General features: G+C 47.2%; 1 protein-coding gene across 4 annotated transcripts in view; it reads right to left on the bottom strand.

Moving 5' to 3' along the window:
* Positions 1-4227: 4227 nt before the first annotated feature.
* Positions 4228-24079, bottom strand: part of LOC101325051 (uncharacterized) — a 38671-nt gene continuing 18819 nt past the window's right edge. For 2 of the 4 annotated variants that reach the window (XM_073801982.1, XM_073801980.1), the window contains exons 10-15: positions 18803-18837; positions 13253-13316; positions 11307-11341; positions 10318-10414; positions 7107-7179; positions 4228-5112 (exon numbers count right to left, since the gene is read on the bottom strand). In XM_073801982.1, the coding sequence (XP_073658083.1) occupies positions 4673-5112; positions 7107-7179; positions 10318-10414; positions 11307-11341; positions 13253-13316; positions 18803-18837 (744 nt within the window). In that variant the 3' untranslated portion in view covers positions 4228-4672. Of the gene's footprint in view, positions 5113-5517; positions 6136-7106; positions 7180-10317; positions 10415-11306; positions 11342-13252; positions 13317-18802; positions 18838-24079 lie in introns of all 4 variants that reach the window. The other 2 variants (XR_012330601.1, XM_073801981.1) reach the window with 2 other exon arrangements.

Below are 24079 nucleotides of genomic sequence, written 5' to 3' on the forward strand. Positions count from 1 at the left end.
ACACGCCCTTGAGCAGCGCCGGCCCCATTTCCTGCTGTTCAGGGGGCGCGTCACTGCTGGGCGTTAGGGTCTGCGACCCCTCGGCCCTGGCGCGTCTTCACCAGTGACGACAGCAGCTGTCTGAGCCTGTGTGGGTTCAGTCGGCTCTGCTCCCGTGACTGCATTTCCTGAGTGTGCAGAGGAAAATGGGTGTGTGTGCAGCAGTAACCAATATGCAACAGATTATCACTGAACACACTTCTGCTTCCAGGCAAGATGGAGTAACAGGAACTAGATTTACCTTCTCACATGAAACAACCCCAAACTGGATGAAATATATGAAGCAATGGTTTGCAAGGCACTGGACAGCAGGTGACAAAGGACAGTGACCCCGAGTGACAGGAGCCCCAGCTGACGTCCTACATAGCGTCCAGGTGCAGGGAGAGGACCCAGGTGGAGCCGGCAGCCTCCCCAGGTGAGGGGACAAAGCAGAGAGACTGGGGGGTCCAAAGTGGACAGAGTAGCACAGAGAGAGCTGCACAGCCCCCTAGAGTGTGCAGCTGAGCGCTGATCCCCTCACATAGGTGAGGACACCGGCAGGGCTGGGAGTGGACCACTGCAAATGTCAGAGGGCGCAGAGCCTGACACCCACACAAGGTCATGAGTGACGCGTGTACCGGCCAACAAGAAGACTTCACAGTTCTCGGGCGTTTGGGGTGCCTGGAAAGAAGGAGATCGCTCTGGAGAGGGGATGGTAGACCATAGCCTGAGCTCTGCCCTGGTCTTGCCTACAAATCTTAGCAGCAAGGCAGAGAGACCAAACTGCATCTCAGACCAAACTTCAAGCAAATTTGCTGTATAAGAATACAGAAATATCTAGCCCCCAAAAGGTACACTTACCAACCTCTGGCATTCAATGAAAACGATTAGGTGTGCAAAGAAGCAAAAAAAAAAATAAGACCCATAATGAGAAGATAGATGAATCCATTGAAATGGACCTAGAACTGACACAGGGCAATAAAACAGTATTATAACTTATTCCATGTGTTCTAAGACTATAGCAACACTACCGATTAAATTCATGGAGGTAAAAACTACGATGCATGAGATAAAATACACAAGGGGTGTTACTGGCAGGTTAGACCATGGAGAAGTGTAGCGATGCCAACTACCCAAAATGAAACAGAGATAAAAGAAAATTAAAAAATAAACCATCCCAGGGACTTCCCTGGCCGTCTACTAGTTAGGACTCTGTGCGTCCGTTGCAGGGGGCACGGGTTTGATCCCTGGTTGGGGAGTTAAGATCCCACATGCTGCGTGGCACGGCCACCAAAAAATAAAAAATCATCAGTGGCCTGTGGGACAGCTTGACGCAGCCTCATGTATGTTTAGTTGAAGCTCTTGAAAAAGGGGAGAAAATATTGGGGTTGGAGTGCAGAAAAGATGTGAGAGAAAAAATGAATGCCAAAATGTTTCCAGATTTGATGTAAACTAAACCCAAAGGTGCAAGAAGCTCGATGAAGACCAAGAGGGAGGCTCGGCGTGTCCAGCGCTCCCACTGCTCAACTCCGTGGCCACGGGGAACCCTTAAGGCAGCAGGAGACGGCACTACACAGGGTGGGGGTGGGGACAGAGGCGAGGACGCTCGCCCACCCACGCCCGTGACCAGAGGGTTGCTCGGGCTTTGTTTTGGGAACTAATCCCTGTGTGCCTGAGCAGAACCCACATGTTCCAGAAAACGAGTCCAGGGTCCTGAAGATGCCCCCTAAATCGGGCTTGTTCATCATGTTGTCCTATCTGTATTTTTACTTCCTTTCCAGTGTGGTGGCCTGACACAGCCGAGAGGGGTGTGTTGGAAGCACTTCTCCATTTTTCCCGTGGCTTCTGCCAATGTTTGCATTACGTGTTTTTCTTTGATGGTGGTAAACTCAGCTTTTATTTATCTAAGAATGTGTTTTTGCTCTTTTTCCTAAGTACACATTGTTGGGTACATGCTTCTAGGTTGATGCCCATTTCTGTCACACTTTGTGGACATCACTTCCCTCCTTTTGTTGTTACTGTCCAGAAGTCTCCTGTTCTCTGTAGGTGATCCGTCCTCTTTCTGGTTGCTTTCAAGGTCAGAATGTCTGGTGTTCTGCCTTTCTCTCCAAGATGCCTACATGTGGGTTTCTTTTTTATTTATGCAGCTTGTTATACATTATGCCTCCTGTACCTGTACTTTCACGTCCTTTGTTAGTTCAGGGGAACCCTAATATCATTCCTTATAACACTTCCCTCCCTGAGTTCTTGTCTTCCTGTCCTCTAGCATCTGAGACCCCATCTTTCCTCTGTCTCTGCCAACCTTCTCTTCTTTCTGTCCATCTCTCATCCTCTCTGCTGCGTCTGCATTCTGAGTAATTTCTTCAGATGATTTTCCTGTTTAATAACTCTTTCTTCAACTATGTTTAATCTGATCTTTCATTTACCTGTTACGTTTATTTTAACATGTATATTTATTTCTAAAAAGTCTATTTGCATCTTTTACATATCTTCCTGATCATGAAGAAAATTTTCTTTTTGCTTATTTCTGTGATTTTCATATATTTAAATATTTCATGCACCCTACTGAATATTCCATCTTTCTAATTCCAAATCTCAAGTTTCTGGGGCCTAAATCCACTTTTACTGTTTCTGTTGACTTCCACTCACAATGGTGTGTTTTCTCTGATCTTTGATTGTGAGCTGATTTTGATTGATCTTAAACCCTGAAATCTAGAAATCTAAGAAATCTAGGATCTCAACTTCGGCCGCCTTATTTCAGTTTATTTCTGCTGGAGTCCCTGATTTAGTCCTGGAATCTTGCACCCAGCCCTGCTCTTGGTTCAAGGCCTAGTTTCAAAGAAGCCCACCCTTCTGTGTGCTCACTACTTATCTCCCAGCTCCCTTTCTCTAGTTTCTTGAGCGTTTTCTCACTTTCTTCAATGCAGGATGCAATAAAAATGCATTTTTAAGCAAGTGCTTACTGTTCTGTAGTAAAAACGTCCCCATACAGCCTGGGAGCCCTTTCTTCATGTCTCGTGTCCTAGGTCCTCAGTCCATATTCATGACTCAGAGGGCCACAGCCCTAACGCCTATCATGTAGTCCCTGCATGCTTCTGGTCAGTACTTTCTAGCCACCCAGCTTCTGAACCTGTTCTCTATTTGGGGGATCTTCTGGGTCTTCTTGGTGAGCTTGGGTGGGAGGCAGAGACCACCTCCCCTCTGGAAGCCAGAGGCTCATCTTTCCTTAAGGTTGAGGTCAGATGAGCGGCTGGATTCCCTCAGTCCCATGAGCCCATGTGGACTTGGAGAGCCCCGTGCCATGGGGCCAGGGCAGCTGCCACCTGGTGCTATAATCCAATTGCAAGTGATCGGGGTGACAGCAGTGCCACTAGCAGGTCCTGCAGACTTTGGGGGCTGGGGGCAGGAGCCCAGAGGGACACCCAAGCCCTGTGGAGGAGGGCAGAGAGGGCTGGAGGTGGCAGGGAAACAGGGACAGGGAGGGGCCGCTCCAGGTTTCCCGCAGGTGGGAGGGCGCAGCAGCCTTCAGCTTGGAGGCAGGGCCCCCTGACTGTGTTGATGGGGATGAGAAGTGTGTGCGGGCGGTGGGGGGGGCTGTAGGCCCACCCTGGAGAGGCCCGAGGGCGTGTGGGGGTCTTCTAGGTGGTCCCCAAGGGAGAACACGTTCCGTCAGGAGGAAGGGGCTGGAAACGGACTCTGTGGCTGAAGAACATGGGCATGTGAGCAGGTGAGGCCAAGGGGCTCCTTGCGTCACGTGCGACACACGCGTGTGCTCTCCTGATGGGGGACCACACAGGCGGCCTGGAGGCTATCCCTCTAGGAGGGGACCTCCTCACCGTGTGGCTCACGCAGAGGAAATGGGAGTTCAGTAGCCTGCCCAGGGCCTCTGGCCGTGTTGGCGGGGATGAGCACGGCCAGCACAGGTGTGACCACGGCCGTGCGGGTGAGGCAGGCTGTGCCCTGGACGGTCACCGCCTGCCGTGGGCCCGATTCAGGGGAGTGACAGAGACAAGGCTGGGGCGGCTGCCCCCGGGCCTGGGCTTGGGAGCCAGTTCTGGAGGCCCAGACCAGGCCTGGTTCACACCGGACTTCAGACCTCGGCACTAGTGTGGCAGGCAGGCCAGGGATCGGCTGCCAGCCCTCCACACAAGCAGCCACGTGAAACCCAGGGACTTGAAATTTACCAAGACTGATTTCAAGGTTGTTGCCATTAAAATTAACTTTTATTTTTTCTTATAAAACTTACTAAGGAATTCTGAAGAATTTTCTTAAAAGCTACTTAAATTCATACAGTTAAAAACATTAATAGTCAACAGAGTAAAAACGCGGGACCTGCGCCATCCTGAATCCTCTTCCTTCCTGGAGTAACACTTAGACGTGCTTAGAAGAGTATGCGAGTCTTCAGAATATGGCTTCTAGAGCGAGTGAAGGGCAGAGATCACAAAGCCCTGCCCACGCAGCCAGCAGCAGAGGGGCTCCTGTGCTCCCTCTTCCCTCCCGACTCTCACGGAGGGTGTGGGGTCTGACGGCGGACGGCGGGGTCTGACGGTGGACCACAGGGCCCAGGTCTCCTCCTAGAATTGGAAATGAGGCCAGGCTGTGTGAGCAGCTCTGGAGGGAGGGGCGTCCTGGGGCCCTGGGGGACACGCTTGCTCTATTCAGGCTGAGCAGCCCGGTCCTCGGGCTCCGGGTCCTCAGACACTATGATCATGGTGACCTTGGCGGAGCTGCCGGGCTCAGTGGCCTCCTCGGGGCTGCAGCCCTCCTCCACGCTGACGACAGGGGTCACCTTCATCCCATACTCTTCTTCCTCGATGACGGGCAGGCCCTTGGGCACCTGGGTGTACGGCGCCATTGCCCACACGTGGGGCATCTCCTGGCAACTCCCGGAGATGTTGATGACCGTGGACTCCAAGCTCCAGGGCTTCTGGCTACTGGGGAGGACGTCCCAGTGCTTCTGGAACCACGTGTCCTTCCTTTGGCCACGCAGAGAGGACAGGAGATCATGGGTTTCCGGGACCGACTCCACAGGCAGCCTACTGGCAGAGAAGGAGCCCTGCAAGGGGCTCTCAGTCGGCGCAGGTCCCTGGGCTCCTGCAGAAAAAGGAGACATTCCCGTGAGCACCTCGGAGGGGTGTGTGCAGGGGTGGGGGGCTCCGAGCCCAGGCACACGGCCCCGCACACGGCACACGGCGCCCCACACGGCGCAGAGCCGGCCGCTGCAGCAAAGACCAGGCTCGGCTCTGTGCACCTCCTGTCCTGCCCTTTTGCATTTCTGTAAGTTTTATTTCATTCTTCCTCAAATGTGTTTGGTAATTAAAGAACAGTTTTCTGTTCTCTTCAGATATTTTAAACTTTGCCTTTTATTTCTCTAAACAAAATAAATCCTCATAGTTATTTGGTGTTTTCGTCTGATGAGTCCCGAGGCCTCTCTTTCTGCTAGTTTCTGTGCATTCTCACGCCAGTGCTTTGTCCCCACGTGAAGTCGGTCACTCTTACCGAGAGCTGCTCACTTTCCCTGCAGTCCTCTTCGTGATTCTCTGATGAAGGAGCAGCAAGCAATGAAGGGCGAGCCTCAGAGGGTCTCCGCCTGGCGCCCAGGATGACCCTGACCCTCTATGTCACTTCTCAGCTTGGGGGTTCCGGGGACCAGCCCCCTTTTGCAAAGTTAGGGACAGCCTGGCGTTCCGAATAGTCAGCAATGATTTTTCTCTTTTCCTCACACCCCCAGGGTTTGAGGCTGATTATTCCTGTGTCCTTTGGGGCTAGAAAGTTGGGGTCCTCTGGCTCACCTCCACATTTTGGGGTCTCAGTTTTTTTTTGTTGTTGTTGTTTTTTTTGCGGTACGTGGGTCTCTCACTGTTGTGGCCTCTCCCGTTGAGGAGCACAGGCTCCGGATGCGCAGGCTCAGCGGCCACGGCTTACGGGCCCAGCTGCTCCGCGGAATGTGGGATCTTCCCGGACCGGGGCACGAACCCGTGTCCGTTGTATCGGCAGGCGGACTCTCAACCACTGCGCCACCAGGGAAGCCCATGGGGTCCCAGTTTTATGGGACAACTTAACCCATAAAGTGAAGTTGGCTCTGAACTTGGCCTTCTGTTTCTACCTCCTGTACGTCTGTGAAGACAAGGTCACCAGGGTTGGCAGGTGCCCTGGGCTTCTCTCTGGGGGTCTCCCTGCCTCAGTCCCAGCCGAGAGCCCCTCACCGCCCGGCTGGTTCATCACCACCTTTAGGAGGACCTCCACGCGTGGGCGCACCTCACACCTACGGTGCTTGCTGTGGGGAGCGCCGTCCTCAGAATCAACCTGCACACCCGGGCTCATGGAACAGCCTCTCTCTTCCCCCCTCCCTGCTTCACTGATGCCACGTTTGTGTTTGCGAGCCTTCAAATCCAGCTTACGTGGAATGACGTAACATCAGTTAACCCTCCAGCCTCCGTCTCCCCTCCAGGAGTCGGAGTCTCCGAGTCCTACATCGGGTGCTGAAGAGTTTACGGCTCAAGGAGGTGTCCCGTGTGCTCTACCGGGACGCACACTCATGAGACCACATCGTCATGAACGTTAGCTGGTGAAAGGCTGAGTGGTGAATATTTTTTTAAACTCTGGAAGGATGAAGACTCACAAACAGTGAAGACGCTGCGTGAAATCACTCGAGACCCCGGCGGGTGGGATGTGGCGGAGCACATTGGACCTTCTGTTCCCGTCGCCATCCAGACTCTCTGGTGGGACCTTGCCCCGTGTGGCCACCACAAGGTCGGCCACCAGCACCGTTCGGGGTGCACAGCTCGGATTGGTGGCCACAGACGGATGCCCAGAGCCAGGCCTCAGTCGGGGCAGACGTTCGCTGCTGGTGCTGCGGCCGGTGTCCAGCCCCACCCCTTGGACTACTCTTTGGCACAGAGGGGAGCAGGGCAAACACACGGGACGTCGGGGGCTGTCTGCGGACACGCCACAGAGACAAGCGTCCCAGCCCTGAGTTTCCATGCTGATTTCTCTCTCCTTTTTTTTTTTCCTTAGAAAATATTTAACTCTGTAGAAAATCACACTTGGGTAGAGCTCAGCATGACCCAAATTGCCCAATAGCTTACCTGAAGCTGAGCCTTGGTTTTCAGCCACGTCTCCCTCCATGTGCTGCCTTACGTCTCGTCGATCCTTTGCATCCTACAGAAAGAGAAGTAATACGGAATACACGACGCAGTATTTGTTAAACTGCCAAAGGGGACAAAATGTAGCGACAAGAGGATGTTTTAGAGACAGACAAGCCTGCCTCTCCCCTGGATGAGCTCTGAGACGTGGGCCGTCGGTCACCTCTAGAGCCTCAGAGCATTCATCTCTCTGTGTGGCTACAAGCACCACTGCTTCTGGTGGAGAATGTTGGCTTTTCCTCCGGCATGTACATCAGGATAAAGACAAGTGTGCTTTGCCTAATGTGTGTGAGGGTCTCATGGAAGCCAAGGAGACCTGTGTGGGCTCCCAGCACGACAAACGGGGGGGGGGGGCCTGGGGCACACACAGGTCACCGCAAACCTGGCAACTTCTCCATATAACTCGCTGCTCCGTGGTGCTGGGGCCTGGCTACCAGGGAGCCCCTAGTGTTTCACACCCACATCTGAATACAGGCATTTTTCCCTGGCCCGGTGCTAACCTGGCCCAGCAGACTGATGACTTTACTGTCCCACGTCTGCCAGCTAGCCAACAGGAAAGGTGACCACAGTTCTTGCCAGACTTGCTAAAGGGTCAGGGATGGTGATCATTTCAACTTTCAGCGCTGAATGCGGCATGAACCAGACACTGGGATTATGCAAAATTGTTCTTTGAAAATTTGGAAAGACTTACAAGTAAACATGTCACTAGGAGACTTCTAAACCAAAACAGCATATCTAAAATATGCTGGAGTCTCCCTTCCCTGATCCAATACTTTAAAATTACAGTCAATAGATAAACAGATACATAAAGGGGTAAAGACATAACTTCAGGGGAAAACAAGAAGGGAAACCCTTGCTGGGCCAGAAAAGACAACTCCCAAAGAGGTGGAAGCAAATGGACACAGAAGGACATGGTCAGAGGAGTGTGCTGTGGAAGGTGGGAGAGACCCTCATGGAACCCACCGTGAGGCGGGCAGGGCGCTGCTATGGTTGTGGGGGGACTACCCCCAAGGGATAACTTGCTGGGGCCACTGAAGGCCGAGCAGCCAGGCGAACGATCGCTGCTACAAACCTTCCTGAGTCCACAGGCAACAACGGGGTGTCTGCCCCCAGACGAAAGCACTGGAGCAGTGATCTTGGTAGAGACGGGGCAGCGTGAGAAAAAATACGCAGAGGAAGTGCTACCCAGGAAGCAAAGGTGAGGTGAGGTGTTGCCAAACTGTCTAAAAATTACTGGAACTAAGGGGAAACAGAATATTACTTTGGAATGAAAATAAAAACCGGACAAAGCAGGTAGGTGAGACAGTGGACGACCGTGGAACGGAGATTTGTGGGGAAGGATGTGGCTGATGACTGTGTTGAAGAAGGTTGTGTATCAAAAGTGCAGCAATGGTTTGCCAGGGAAAAGGGCTGCAGTCGCAAGTTTAGAGGTTCGTCCTCCACTGAGGTAACCCTCATGCTGAAAGGAGCTGTCAGTCGCCCATCTCACACTTGGAGACCGATCAGATGCTGTAACATCTGTGGGGGAGGGGGGACTGCCAGCCCCTGTCCTTTAGTCCTGCTGCGGCTTCGGGCAGAACAACCTTCATCCCAGAGCAGCTGGCTGATGCGCTCCACAAGTTTGGGGTTGTGTGCTCTGCTCGGTCTGGCCTTGCCCTGAGGGGCAAGCACAGGTGCCTGCCTTGGTTTTGGCCCCCTTGGCAGCAAGAGCTTCCGTCAGTGCCACCTTCTGGAAGACTTAAAGAGACAGAACCTTTCCCCTCTATTTGCAGCCAGACATTTAAGGAAGTCTTTGTCAGGTCACTAGCTGACCACAGAGATAACGCAAGAGAAATTTCAGTGACAAGAAGTACACACTTGGCAAAAATAGTTTGGAAAAGTCACAAACACATAGTTCCAGCCTTCAACAGGCAAAAATCTATAATCCCTGAGGAGCAAATCTGACTTCCAGAGTTACCACATTATAATACTCAGAATATCCAGTTCTCAACAAAAAATTATAAAACATACAAAGAAACAGGAAGCCTAGACTTTCAAATTAATAGTCAAGGATATTAAATCAGCTGTCTCAAAAATGCTCAGTGAGGCATAGGACATCGTGGACAAAGAATTAAAGGAGATCAGGAAAATGGTGTATGAACAGATAAGAATATCAATAGAGAGGTAGAAATTAGAAAAAGAAACTAAACGAATTCTGGAGATGAAAAATATGAAAACCGAAATAAAAAATTCACTGGAGGAGATCAGCATATTTGAGCAGGCAGGAAAAAGGATCAGAAAACTTGATGAAACTGAAATTATCCAGTCTGAGGACCATAAAGAAAAAAGAATGAAGGAAAGTGGACAGAGGCTGGTGGACCATCAAAGGTATCAACATACTGGGGAGTCCCAGGAGGAGGGGAGAAGGGAAGAGAACAGAAAAATACCTGAAGAAATAACGACTGAAAGCTTCCCAAAGATGAAAAACATGCATCTACAAATCCAAGAAGCTTAACAAACTTCAAGCAAGATAAGCCAAAACAATCCGCACTGAGACATTACAGCCAAATTCTCAGAAGCTAAAGAGAGAATTTTGAAAGCAGCAAGAGAGACGCAACTGACCACAGACAAGGGATCCTCAGGGTGATAAACAGTGATTTCTCATCAGAGTCCATGGAGGCCAGGAGTCATTGAGGTGACATAATGTCACGAAGGAAAAAAAACCCTGCCAACCAAGAATTCTATACACAACGGAAGCATCTTTTAAGAATGATGGAGAAATTAAGACATTTTCAGGTAAACAAATGCTGAGGGAATCTATCACCAATAGACTTAACACAGTTTACACAGCCGCTCCAAATTCTTCAGGCTAAAATGAAAAGATACTAGACAGTCTTTCAAAGCTGCTTGTGGACATCAGGACTCCCACAAGGGCTGCTGGTGGTGCCTCCGTTTTGGGGTCCGTCTGCTTCTATCACACACACACCGTCCCGCGGCCAGGAACAGCCTTGGTCCCCCTTTCTCTGCTGCTCTGCACTCAGCTGGGCTGCCCTGAGCAGCCGGCACTCCCGGGTCACAGGCAAAGCCGCCATCCTAACCTCAGTCTGGGGAGCCTGACTTCTACACAGAGCCTCACTCTGCACTTGGGGCTCAGAGGTCGGCCCCCCGGGCTCACCTCGAGTTTCAGGGAGCTCTCTGGGCGGATGGTCCTGAGGGAGGTCACACTTGGGCACCTGGACAGTGGCGGCAGGAACTTCCTCCACTTCACTCTGCTGGGGTCGTGGGAAACAGAATCAATGGGGAGGCGGGGGGTGGCATGTGGGGGACACGGAAGGCGGCCACATGCAGTGGCCTGGAGAGGGCTGGAGAGGTGCGTGAGCATGTGTGTGCGTGCGTGCGTGTGTGTGTGTGTTTGGTGGGTGAGATTCAAGTAAATGACTTGTTCCTTTTAATTTTTATTTTAAATGGTATTAAATGACACCAGATGAAAGTGATTGAGCTTGGAGGGTAAGGGTGCCATCTCCAAATGCTTACAACATAGGAAATGTTCTATAAAAGTCGCTTTTTACTTAAAGCTCTCCCTGTTGCTGAGGAAGTGAATGAGAGTGAGTAATTTACTTACCGTCAAGTTGTGAGTGTGTTCATTGTTACACGCTATTCTAAGATATAAGACTCTCGTGGCCACACACAGTTTTGCCAGGGGACAGAGCATACGCCTTAACACGTGTGCTTGAAACTGGGTCAGGGCCTTTGTAAAGGGCCACTTCCTGCCCTTGAGGCAGGAAGGTGGGCAGTGGGCTGGCCCGTGCTCCTGGAAGGCGAACAGACTCAGCGCCCACTGGACTCAGGCCTGCGTCAGGAGGACACTGTTGGAAACCATCGGAAGGGCGTCCTACGTGTTCACAGAGAGAGAAATCAAACGAGCGTGACTCGTATGTGTCCACTAGCTCAGGTGTCAGTTGTAAAGAAGGTGACAGGGAGAACTCAGGACTTTCCAGGCTGGGGGACAGCCGTGAGTGACAGTGTCAGAGAGTTACCTGAATAATTGTATTTTCTGTTATGTCTTCCCCCAAACACCCCATCACAGATGCACCACTCTCCTCAGGAATCTGCGTAACGAGGAGTGTACAGCCCTTTGACAGGTAGAAAAGCTCACGGACTCACCCCACTGTGGATGAACTCAGGTTGGCATCCAGTTCCTGTGGGGGGAAAGGAGTAAATGATGATTCCTCAAGTTAAGAAAGAAGCCCTCGACATGGAACTTATCTTACACAAAATCAAGCCCATCATAAGTGGACTTTGAGTAAGGCTACCTCAGGGGCTCCCAGGTCCAGGGAAGGATCCCTGGTGGGCGGTACCCTACCCCCAGTCCTCGGGTTCTGGCCTGAATTGCATCCCCTCCATTTCTATGTTGAAGTCCTAGCCCCTCGTGACTTTGTGACTGTATTTGGAAACAGGGCCTTTAGAGCGGCAATTAATGTGGCATGAGGTCATTGGGGTGCGTCGTATAGTCCACTGTGCCTGGTTTCCTCACGTGAGGAGGAGATTAGGAAGAAGGCCGTGTGATGGCCAAGGAGAGATGCTCAGAAGAGCCAACCTTGACTACGGCCTGACTGCAGACTTCTAGCCTCCAGAATTGTAAGAAAACAAACGTGTAGTTTGGGCTGCCTGGCCTCTGCAGCCAAAGCAGAGAAATACACTGTCCATGTGCATGTGTTTTCACTCCTGTTTGGTGAGGACAGGAGTGGGGCGGCTGGGTCACGTGAAAGCATGTATTTGACCCCAGGTGCTGCCGGCCTGGCCTGTCTTCCACATCTCACCCGCAGGGCACAGACCTCCACCTCCCCTGCCTCTTCACCACGCTTGGTATCGGTAAACTTTTTGCTTATAGCCACGCTGGCGGGTATGTGGTGATCCCTTACTGCAGTTCTAATTTGCATTTCCTCAGTGCCCAGTGATACTGAGCCTCTTTTCACGGGCTTATTTGCTGTCCATAGATCCCTTTTGGTAAAGAGTTTGTTCAAATCTAACCCTGACCCTAACCCTAAACTTTGGTGATGTCCAATGTATCATTTTTCTTCTTTTTGTTCCTTTTTTAACCTAAAAAAAATAAATATTTCATGTATTTTTACTCAAAAATCATGCAACCACAGATAACACTTTGGAAAATAGAAAAAGAAAACTAAAAGTTACCCAGAGTTCAATCATTCTAATGCATTTTCTGTCAATCTTTTCTTCCCCATTTATAGGATTTGGTTTTTGCTTTATACAGTCGCAAACATGCCACATATGTAATTTTATATGCTGCTTCCCCCACTTGTTACATCAGAAGCATTTAACTTCATTATTTCATCTTCAAAGCCAGAATTTTCAATTGGCCCATCATCTGTCAGGACTGGGTATCCAGCCCATTTTTCTTAATCATTCACCTGAATTTGGATTTTTAGATTATTTCAGATTTTTCATCATTATAAACAATGCTATGGTGAACATCTTTGCAATAGAGCTTTGTCCACGTTTATGATTGGATCTTCAAGTTAATGGTAAGAAACAGTTGCATGCTCCCACGTGCTGGGTGCTGTGCTAGTGGAGCATCTCTGCAATCATCACCAATAAACTTAGACGTTTGCACAGGAGTAGACATGCACAGGGCTCCCTGCCCAGGTAACCGGCAGAACTGGGTTGAACCCAGGAAGCCTTAGAGTCTATTTTCATTCTCAGGAGTGCAATTCCTGGGACCAAAAGTTTATTAATAGGTTTACCCAAAGGGAAGACCTTCTAAAATAAACCTTATGATCTAACGTGCATCCTGGTGACTGTACTTGGAATTTGCTGAGAGAGTAGATCTCAAGGTTCTCTCTCACACACACAAGGTGACGACATGAGATGGGATCATCTCACGATGTACACACATGCCATTGTTCTCTTTCATAGACAGTGATTTTGGCATCGTATAAAAGAAAACTTGGCCTAACACAAGATCTGGATGCCCGTCTGGATGTAAGAATGGACGTAGGAACATACCGTTAGAGTAGCAGCCCCGGAAACACTACAAATGTTTAAAACAATCGAGTCCCTGAGTCCGGTCCCTGGCCCCGCGCCGCGCTTACCTGCAGCCCCGAGGAGCTCTCGCCTGGGATGTTGATGGTGGAGTCCTGTTCTGTGAGCTTCACGCTGGCGGGACATACAGAAGGAAGAAAGGACACGTATCAGCAGATGTGGACTTCTGGGGGCTCAGAATGGGCTGTGAGAGGCTGCGCGATCATACAAGGCTCAGAGAGGGAGCAGCTCTGCTGAGCCCTGGAGTCTGGCCTCTGACACCGAGAGAGAACAAACGCCTCCTCTTTAAGCCCCTTAGTTTGTGAGGATTTGTTGCACTAGACCTAAAACGAACACAGAGGTATCGTGCTGAATTCTCCACGTGGGCCCAGGGTAATCATCTGAGCCTCTAAAACCGGAGAAGCCAGGAAGCATAATTCAGAGAGATTTGAACGTAAGAAGGACGTAAACTGCCGTTGCCGACTTGCTATTCGGGGGAGGAGAAAAGGTGAGAAGTGAATTCTGTCACTGTCCCCAGTGGGCTTGGAAGGGGCTTCTCCCCCAGGACCTCCAGGGATGAACGAAACCTGGGGACACACGGTTGCTGTCTGTGGGGTGCAGAGAAGAGACCCAGTTTCATTCGACCAGGTTTCTGCCCCAAGGAAACCATGAGATAGTAAGTGTCGATGCGTGTCTTCACGTGTAAGATCTGATTCCTTGCTCATATTCTCATCCCATCCATTTAACGTTCCAGAACAGATAAACAGTCCAGAAGAAATACTCTTTAGAAAATGGTACGATAACCACTGCTAGAGCAAGAGACACTGTAAGGTCCTCCGTGAGGTTTCCCGTTACAACTTGCCCACAGAACACCGTCACATCCACGGGCACGTATGGGGCGCACTTCTTCCTCTGGCAGGTGTCACATGACTTAGATATTTCCCCTGGTCTCTGTGAACCGAGGTCCGACCTGCTCTAACAGGGTCAGCCGCAGGAGTGAGGCTGGGAACGGCCATCACAAGTGCCGATTTCCTCAACTGGATCCAAACTACTGTTACCCTAGAAACATTTTCTGCCACAAAAAAGACTACTGGGAATGTATTTCCCATCGCATCTAGAGGATTTGTACCTTACATTGTACTTGTATTGCATTTTATCCATCATTAACCCTTTCATTAAATAATGCTAGCTCCTTTTCCAGTTGGAGGAGTAGAGGCTGGATTGGAAAAGAAAAGAATTCGGTAAAGACGGTAAAGACGAATATGATACATGCCCAAAAGGTAGAAGAAAATGTCTCGATTTTTTTCTTTTAACAGAAGAAACTTCACAATACGTGAGGCGCCTAAGGAATTATATATGATCATTATTTTATAAAATAAAACATTATGGATACAATGCACAGAAAAATTATTAGAAGGGAAGACTTAAAAGGTACAAACCGAAATTCCAGCAGGAGCTACTGGCGGGTGGGGGACTCTGAGTGTCTTTTGTTTTTATACTGGGGATTCTGTATTTCCAAATTTTCTATAATAAATATGCATTGATTTGGAAATCTGAAAAAAATTTTGTTTGAGGTGAAAGTTTACCATCCTGGCTCCAGTTAAGTTGCTATCATTCTTACCAGAAAAGGATAAAAGAGAAACGTTCTCCGATTTTACTTAAAGGGTCCTGGTTAGATGATGCTGTGAAGTGAAATTCATAATGACTTGGATTTACACGAGAGTCTCGCCAGTCAGATTTCTCAGGAAGTCAATTTAGAAGAAAACTTATTGGGTTGTTTGAAAGCGAACGATCTTTTTACACTAAATCATATTTACTGGCTGACTGTTAGACTAAGCAAAAATCTAAGTAACTCTCAGCATGTGAGAAACTGCCTAGTGGTGCATTTCTTCTAAGCTCCCCTTTCCTGGTCCAGGGAACCTCTCTGCCCTGCTGGATGCAGGATGGAGAGAGAGTCCCCGTCCGCAGCTCCCAGCACGTCCCTCCGGAAGGGCGGGGGCTGCACTTCTGGCCCCTTTTCCACTGAGGAGAGATGAATCTAGGCTTCCCTGCACTGCCACATGGAGCAGTGATGCTGGGAAGAAGCAATGGTCCCTCCCAAGTGAAGCCATATTGAAGGCAACACCAACCCCAAACCCAGGTGTCTTGGAACGGGACAAAATCCTTTCAAAGTTTACCTGGAAAAATAAATGTGTAAGAATTGTCAAAAATTTTGAAAAATGAAAACACCTTGATAGGAATTTGTCTAACCGGGAATAATGGGATGCTGCAGTAGAAGGAGATAAATGAGGCAGAAGCAGGCGTCCAGGATGAGTGCAGATGGGTCCAGACACTAAAGAGAGAGCTTCTCACTTCCACGGGGAAGGTGGACTACTTAATAAATGAGGTGGCAACCAACAGGTGTATCGTTGGGATAAAATGACTTTGTTACCTGTCTCACTGTTTCCAAAAATCAAGATGGCCTGAGAATCAAAATGTAAAGAAAGCAAATAAAAACTATGAAAATATTAGAAAGACTATTGGAGGATATCTGTAGAAACTGAGAGTAAGGAAGGCTTTTCAAAGCAAGACAAAAGAAAATTTTGACAAATTCAGCTTCAGAAAAATTTGTGACCTCTACATTGCAAAAGACACAATAAAGAAATTTTTTTAAATGACAGACTGGATGAAATATATTTGAAACACACAGAACAAAGAATTAATCAATATCTTCAGTAGGCAAAGAGCTCTTAAAATTGCTAAGAAATATACAAATACCCCAGTATAAAAATGGGGAAAATATGTGAAAACCTAACGCAATGCACACAAGAGAAATTATATAATGGTCAAAACAGATGAAATGATGTACATTCCCACTGGTAGTAAGAGGAATGCACTTAGAAACAATTACTTGTTTTATTTGGATAAAACTAAATATACTGTTAGTACCTGGTATTGAAACCTTCGAGGAAATTGATGCAAGTGTGAATTACTCTAACTTTGGGGAAAGTAATCATGAAGATCTATGAAGACTGAAAGTGCACAGCCAAGCCCTTTGCCCTACGGATGTCCTACAGAAATAAAACCGACTGTACCTAACAACACTGGCACAAAGAGGCTTCCGGTAAACTGTCCGAAAAAGCCAAGGCTGGACATAACCTCCGGGTCTGCCGGGGGGCAGCTGACGAACTCACGGTCTATCCATGGAAGAGGATGACTTTCCTGACGAGAAGGAATCACGTCCATGTGCAGCGTCACAGAAGCCATCCACGATCCACCACTGGGGGTGTAAAATAGGGGGCTGCAGACTGACAGGCATGGCGTGATCTGATCTTTCCCTGTAAGCTTTTGTGTACGGATAGAAAGCAAAGGTGGCGGCTGCTCAGATATCAGCCTTGAGGCGGTGCTGGGGGTTTTCCATGGTCCCTATGTTGATGCAAGAGCATGTGTTACAGATATAATAATGCAGAAGCAGTGAGGTATTAATCTCAACCGACTCTCAACTTTACATAGATAACAAGCCCAGCCCCCTGGCATGAAGCAGGGCGTGGTGGGCCGTCACCTGGTGGGCCTGGCGACAGCACAGATGACCAAGCCAAAGGGGATTTTTCTCAACACTTGAAATCTAAGGAATTTGCCCTGCTGGGTTTCAGATTTGCTCGGGACTGGTGACCCTTTTTTCCTTCTGATTTCTTCCTGCTGGAATGGGTATGTCTCGCCTATGCCTGTCCCGTCAATGTATTTTGGAAGCAAATAACTTGCCTGGTTTCACAGGTTCACAGATGGAGTGGAATTTTGTCCAGGGTGAATCAGTCATACCCTGAGTCTCAGCCGTCTCTGATTTGGATGATTTAGGTGGTGAGATTTGGGACTTAGAGCTGATGCTTGAACTGGGGGACGTTGTGATGTGGTGACAGAGGAGCGTGGATTTTGGAGGGCTAGAAGGCAGACTGTTGTGGGTTAAATTGTGTCCCTTCAAAAAAGATGAGCAGTTGACCCTTGAACAACATGGCTTTGCACAGTACGGGTTCACTTATACGTGCGTTTTCTCCAATATACAGTTGGCCCTCCGGATCTGTGGGTCTCACATCCGAGAATTCACCCCAACTTGGACTGAAATTTCTATCAGTGGTTTGTTGAATCCTCGGATCCAGAGCCCACAGATGTGGATGGCTACCTAGGGGACTTGAGCATCCACGGATTTTGGTAAACGGAGGGGTTCCTGGAGCAAATCCCGCACGGACACTGAGGGATGACTGCATTGGAGCCGTAATTCCCAGGACGTCAGAATGTGACCTTATTTGGAGACAGGGTGTTTCAGAAGCCATCAACTTAAAGTGAGGTCATGGGGGCTTCCCTGGTGGCACAGTGGTTAAGAATCCGCCTGCCAATGCAAGGAATACGGGTTCGAGCCCTGGTCCGGGAAGATCCCACCTGCCGCAGAGCAACTAAGCCCGTGTGCTGCAACCAGTGAGCCTGTGCTCTAGATCCTGTGAGCCACAACTACAGAAGCCCAAGTGCCACAACTACTGAAGCCTGAGCACCTAGAGCCCGTGCTCCACAACAAGAGAAGCCACCACAATGAGAAGCCCACGCACAGCAATGAAGAGTAGCCCCCGCTCACCACAACTAGAGAAAGCCAGTGCGCGGCAACAAAGACCCAACGCAGCCAAAAATAAATTAAAAAATAAAATAAAAAATTTTGGATTAGGGTGGGTACTAATCCAATACCCGTGGTGGCCTTGTAGAAAGGGGAAATTTGTGCACAGAGACAGGCACAGAGGGAAGATGATGTGAAGAGACACAGGGAGAAGATCACCACCTAAAGCCAAGGAGCCAGGCCTGGAACAGACCCCACCACCCTCAGATCCCAGCCCACCCTGCCAACACTTGATTTCAGACTTCCAGCCTCCAGAACGGCGAGACATGCTTCTAATTCTTAAGCCGCTTGTTCTGTGGTACTTTGCTGTGGCAGCCGTAGTAAGTGAAAACACCCACCATAACACTGCAAGTAAATTCCCCGTTTCTCCACCTTCAGTGAGAAGACGACTTTTCATGGCTGCATACAATTTCATCACGGAGACAGAGTGTACTCTTAAAGTGTGTTCTTACCCTGGGTGATGACCTGTATAATGGGCCATGTTCTGCTTTTGTGATTTTGAGGTGAAAATGTCATGTGCGTGTGTGCAGTGCTCCTGGGGCAGAGTGTCACCTACCTTAGCATCTAACTGACTCAACACCGACTCAACATGAGTCAGCCTGACTTTCGGGAGCTTAATTGAAACCTGATGTTAGGAGAGGCTGTCAAAAGGACATTCAGACTCAACGGAGCCCATGTGCTCCAGCTGGCACAGAAAATAAAGAGACTTGTCTTATTTTTGTGTATTAGTTCAGATGTTAGTTGTAAAGAAGGGCGAGAAGAATTATTGTAGTTTTTGCAAGTAAGATAAGTAAAAATGAGATACGTGAATGGCTATAATTGTTAGTAATCTTAAGTGAAACAATTTTAGTTTACATTGTGTTACACATTATTTAAAAATATTCCATCACAGATGAGTTATTTTTCAAAGTAATTTGAGTTAAGAAGAGAATACAGCTATTTTTCAGATAGATACAACAAGTCTAGTAAGCATCTAACCTACCTCTGTACAGATGAACTCAGGCTGGCAACTGGTTGCTGTGAGAATAAATAAAAATCAATAAAATTGTGAAGGAAGAAATTGTCGATGTTGAGGTTACTTGTTCAGAAAATTCAAGTCTGTCAGAGTTGATTTCAAGCAATGGTGTCTCAGGGGCTTCTGAGGCCTGGGAAAGGATCTCATTGGTGGGATAGTATCTTTCCTCCCAACCCATGTTACATGTACAGAGGTGGCTTCATTTCTCCTAGTCAGGAATGGGACTGCTGGGTCAAATGATAAGAATATATTTAAGTTTTAAAGAAACTTCCAAACTACTTTCCAAAGTGGTGTCACTTTAAATTCCCATGTATTAAGACATCCAACTCCTCTACAGGTTCACCAACACTTGGTATTGTCAGCCTTTTTAATTTTAGCCACTCTGATGCATGTGTAGTGGGGTCTTATTTTAATTTTCATTCCCCTAATGCCTAACGATGTTGACCATCTTTTCATGTGCATATTTGCCACCCATATATCTTCTTTTGGGCGGTTTGTTCAAGTCTTTTGCCCATTTAAAAAACTGGGTCATTTTTCTTATAATTGAGTTTGGAAAATTCTTTATATATTCTGGATACAAGTATATGGTTTGGAAGTATTTATTCCAGTCTGTGGCTTAGATCTTTATTTTTGTAGTAGTGACTTCTGAAGGGCAAATATTTTAAATTTTGATGATGTCCAATTTTTCATATTTTTCTTTAATAGTGCTTTGGTGTCATATTAAAGAAAACTTTGCCTAACTCAAGATCACAAAGATTTTATTCTGTTTGCTTCCTAAAGTGTTGTAGTTTAGCCCTGAAATTTAGGTCCAAGATTGATTTTCAGTTATTTTTTTGTATGCTGTGAAGTAGGACATTAAGTTCTTTTTTTTTTCCCTTGTGGTTATCCAACTGTTCCAGTATCATTTACTGAAAACACATTTCTCCCCATTGAATTGCCTTGGCACGTTTGCTTAAAATCCATCTACCATAAATGTAAAGGTTTTATTTCTGGAGTTTCTATTCTGTTTCATTGATCTCTGTGTCTATCCTTATGCTGGCAACCATACAGTAGCTTTGTGGTGAAATTTGAAGTCAGATTGTCTAAATCCTCCAATTTGGTTCTTCTTTTTCTAAATGATTTTGGCCACTCTAAGTCCTCCGAATTTCCACATACAGCGTGCTATTTCCTTAAAGAAAAAATCTTGCTGGGAATTCAATGGGGATCATGTATGTTTGTAGATCAATTGGGGGGAAATTTTCTATCATGACAATATTGAGTGTTCCAATCCATAAATATTGTAAATCTTTCCATTTATTTGGATTGTGTCTAATTTCTCTCAGCAATAGTTTGTAGCTTCACATATACAGATTTTTGTGCTTGTTTTGTTATTTTATTAGTTTTTGATTCTACCGTGAATGGAATAGTTTTCTTAAGACCATTTTCAGAATTTTCACTGCTAGTACACGGAAATGGAATTCAGTTTTTAACACTGATTTTATATCCTACCACCTTGCTAAGCTATCTTATTATTTCTACTAGCGTTTCTGCAGATTAGTTAACATCATGTTTCCGGCAAATAAACACCGTTTCATTTTCAAATCTATACGCCTTTAACTTATATTTCTTGCTTTACTGCACTGGCTGGAACCTCAGTAAGATGTCAAATAGAAGTTTGGAATGGACATTCTTGTCTTGGTCCCAGTCTTCAGGGGAAAGCCTTCAGTATATTAAGTATGAATTAGTTGTAAGTTTCACCAGTGTTCTTTATCAGATTTAGGGTGTTTTCCCCCCTCGGTTGGGAAATTGTTTTATCATAACTGGATGTGTTACTAGCAAATGCTTTTTCTGATTGATTGATGTGCTTGTATGTTTATTGTATTTTATTTTACTAATATGTTTACTACATTAATACGATTTCAGATGTTAAACCAACCTTGCATTCCTGGACTAAACCTCACTTAGTCACAGTTCTGTATATATGTGACTGCATTTGGTTTGCTAATATTTTGTTAATGATTTTTGCTCTGTATTCACGAGTGATATTGGCTTATGATACTCTTTTTTTTTAATGATACTCTTTTTTGATGACATTATCTGGCTTTAGTATTATGTACTAGCCTCACAGAAATGAGTTGGGAAGTATTTCTTCCTCCTCTATTTTCCGAAAGTTTGTGCATAATTGATTTGGGTTTTTTTTCCCCTTAAAATAACAGAATTCACCAATGAGGCTATTAGGACCTAGGATTTTCTTTGTGGAGAATTTAAAATTACTAGTTCAGTGTCTTTTTTGTCTTTCTTTCTTTCTTTTTTTTTAAACGTTGAGCCTTCTTTTAATTTATTTATTTTTATTTTTGGCTGTGTTGGGTCTTCGTTTCTGTGCAAGGGCTTTCTCTAGTTGTGGCAAGCGGGGGCCACTCTTCATCGCGGTGCGCGGGCCTCTCACTGTCGTGGCCTCTCTTGTTGTGGAGCACAGGCTCCAGATGCGCAGGCTCAGTAGTTGTGGCTCACGGGCCTAGTTGCTCCACGGCATGTGGGATCTTCCCGGATCAGGGCTTGAACCCATGTCCCCTGCATTGGCAGGCAGACTCTCAACCATTGCGCCACCAGGGAAGCCCCCTAGTTCAGTGTCTTTACTTGTTATATGACCATCTGAATGTTCCATTTCTTCTTGAATCGGTTTTGGTAATTTGTACCAACTAAGTAGAATGGTAAATCCCTTTCTTAAATAATAAAGCATATTTCAACCTTAGAACACTTACAATTAAGTATGGAAAAGTGTAAGAGACCCAAACCCATAATGTTATATTTCTGCATTAGAAAGTCACCTGTGCATTGGTAATTTGGTATTTCATGTTCTTAAATGCCAAAGATAATGTGTTCTCCAGTGCAGGGGAGAGAAAGGTTTCAAATCTCAGAGTCTTAGAAGATCTGCCTGCTCTTACGCGTTGAGCTTGGCCTCGTTCTCTCCTGTTGGCCACCAAATGGATATAATAATGTGTCCAGGAGACTCTTAGTGAGATTTAACATAACGATCAATGACAAGTGTCCGTCAGAGTGGTGACCACATGGTCAGGACTGGCAGCAGGTGTCAAATGGGACTGTCACAGGCAAACTGGAACATAGGGTCACCCTGGCTTCAATGACAGCAAAGAAAAACCCACGGACGCCTGCTCCTGGCTTGCAGTGAAGTTCACCTTTGGTGGTTGAGTCTGGGGAGGTGGGCAGGATGACAGTTTCCACGAAACGTGCTTCCGAACTTCTACAGAAGTTGCTAGCGCAAGTGCAAGCAAGGAAAAGGACTGATGACAACCTCACTGCTGCTAAAGGTGGGTGCTGACCCTCTTGCTATTTCTAAATTATTACAAGGATCCCCCATCTCTGACGCCCTTCAGAGTTTGTGGTGAGATGAAGCTCCTCCACAGAGAAAATAAAGTCACCAGCAACCTTCAGAAACTGGCAGAGTAGCAATGCCTGCTCACAAGTAGCCCACCAGACACCCCCAGAGCATCCGACCTCTGGGGGGGCCTACAATGAGCCAGCCCTGCAGGCTTGATCCCGTGAAGTTATGGAAATGATATAGCACACTCACACATCACACACACGTCACACACACGCATCACACATGCGTCACACTCACACATCACACACACACATCACACACACACCACACACATCACACACACACATAACACACACATCACACACACACATCACACATAACCCAAACACATCACACACACATCACACACACACATCACACTCACACACACACACATCACACACACGTCACACACACGCATCACACATGCGTCACACTCACATCACACACACACATCACACACACCACACACATCACACACACACATCACACACACATCACACACACATCACACACACACATCACACATAACCCAAACACATCACACACACATCACACACACACATCACACTCACACACACACACATCACACACACATCACACACACGCATCACACACGCATCACACACATCACACACACACATCACACACACACATCACACATGCATCACACTCACACATCACACACACATCACACACGCGTCACACACACACCACACACACACATCACACACACATCACACACATCACACTCACACATCACACACACACATCACACACACACACCACACACACACACACACACCACACACACACATCACACACACGCATCACACTCACACATCACACACATAACCCAAACACATCACACTCACACATCACACGCACACATCACACACACACATCACACACACACATCACACACACATAACCCAAACACATCACACACATCACACACACACATCATACACACACATAACACAAACATCACACACATCACACACACACACATCACACACATCACACATCACACACACATCACACACATCACACACACACATCATACACACACATAACACAAACATCACACACATCACACACACATCACACACACACACATCACACACACACATCACATCACACTCATCACACACACATCACACACATCACACATCATACACACACATAACACAAACATCACACACATCACACACACATCACACACACACACATCACACACATCACACGTGCATCATACTCACACATCACACACACACATCATACACACATAACACAAACACATCACACACACATCACACACATCACACTCACACACACACATCATACACACAATCATACACACACATCACACACACATCACACATGCATCATACTCACACATCACACACACACATCATACACACACATAACCCAAACATCACACACATCACACACACGCATCACACATGCGTCACACACACATCATACACACACATCACACATATCACACTCACATCACACACACACATCACACACACATCACACACACACATCATACACATAACACACACATCACACACACACATCACACACACATCACACACACACATCACACACATCACACTCACACACACACACATCATACACACAATCATACACACACATAACACACACATCACACATGCATCATACACATCACACACACACATCATACACACATAACACAAACACATCACACACACATCACACACATCACACTCACACACACACATCATACACACAATCATACACACACATCACACACACATCACACATGCATCATACTCACACATCACACACACACATCATACACACACATAACCCAAACATCACACACATCACAC

Source organism: Tursiops truncatus, chromosome 3, assembly GCF_011762595.2.
Source record: "Tursiops truncatus isolate mTurTru1 chromosome 3, mTurTru1.mat.Y, whole genome shotgun sequence".
NCBI classification, from domain to species: domain Eukaryota; kingdom Metazoa; phylum Chordata; class Mammalia; order Artiodactyla; family Delphinidae; genus Tursiops; species Tursiops truncatus.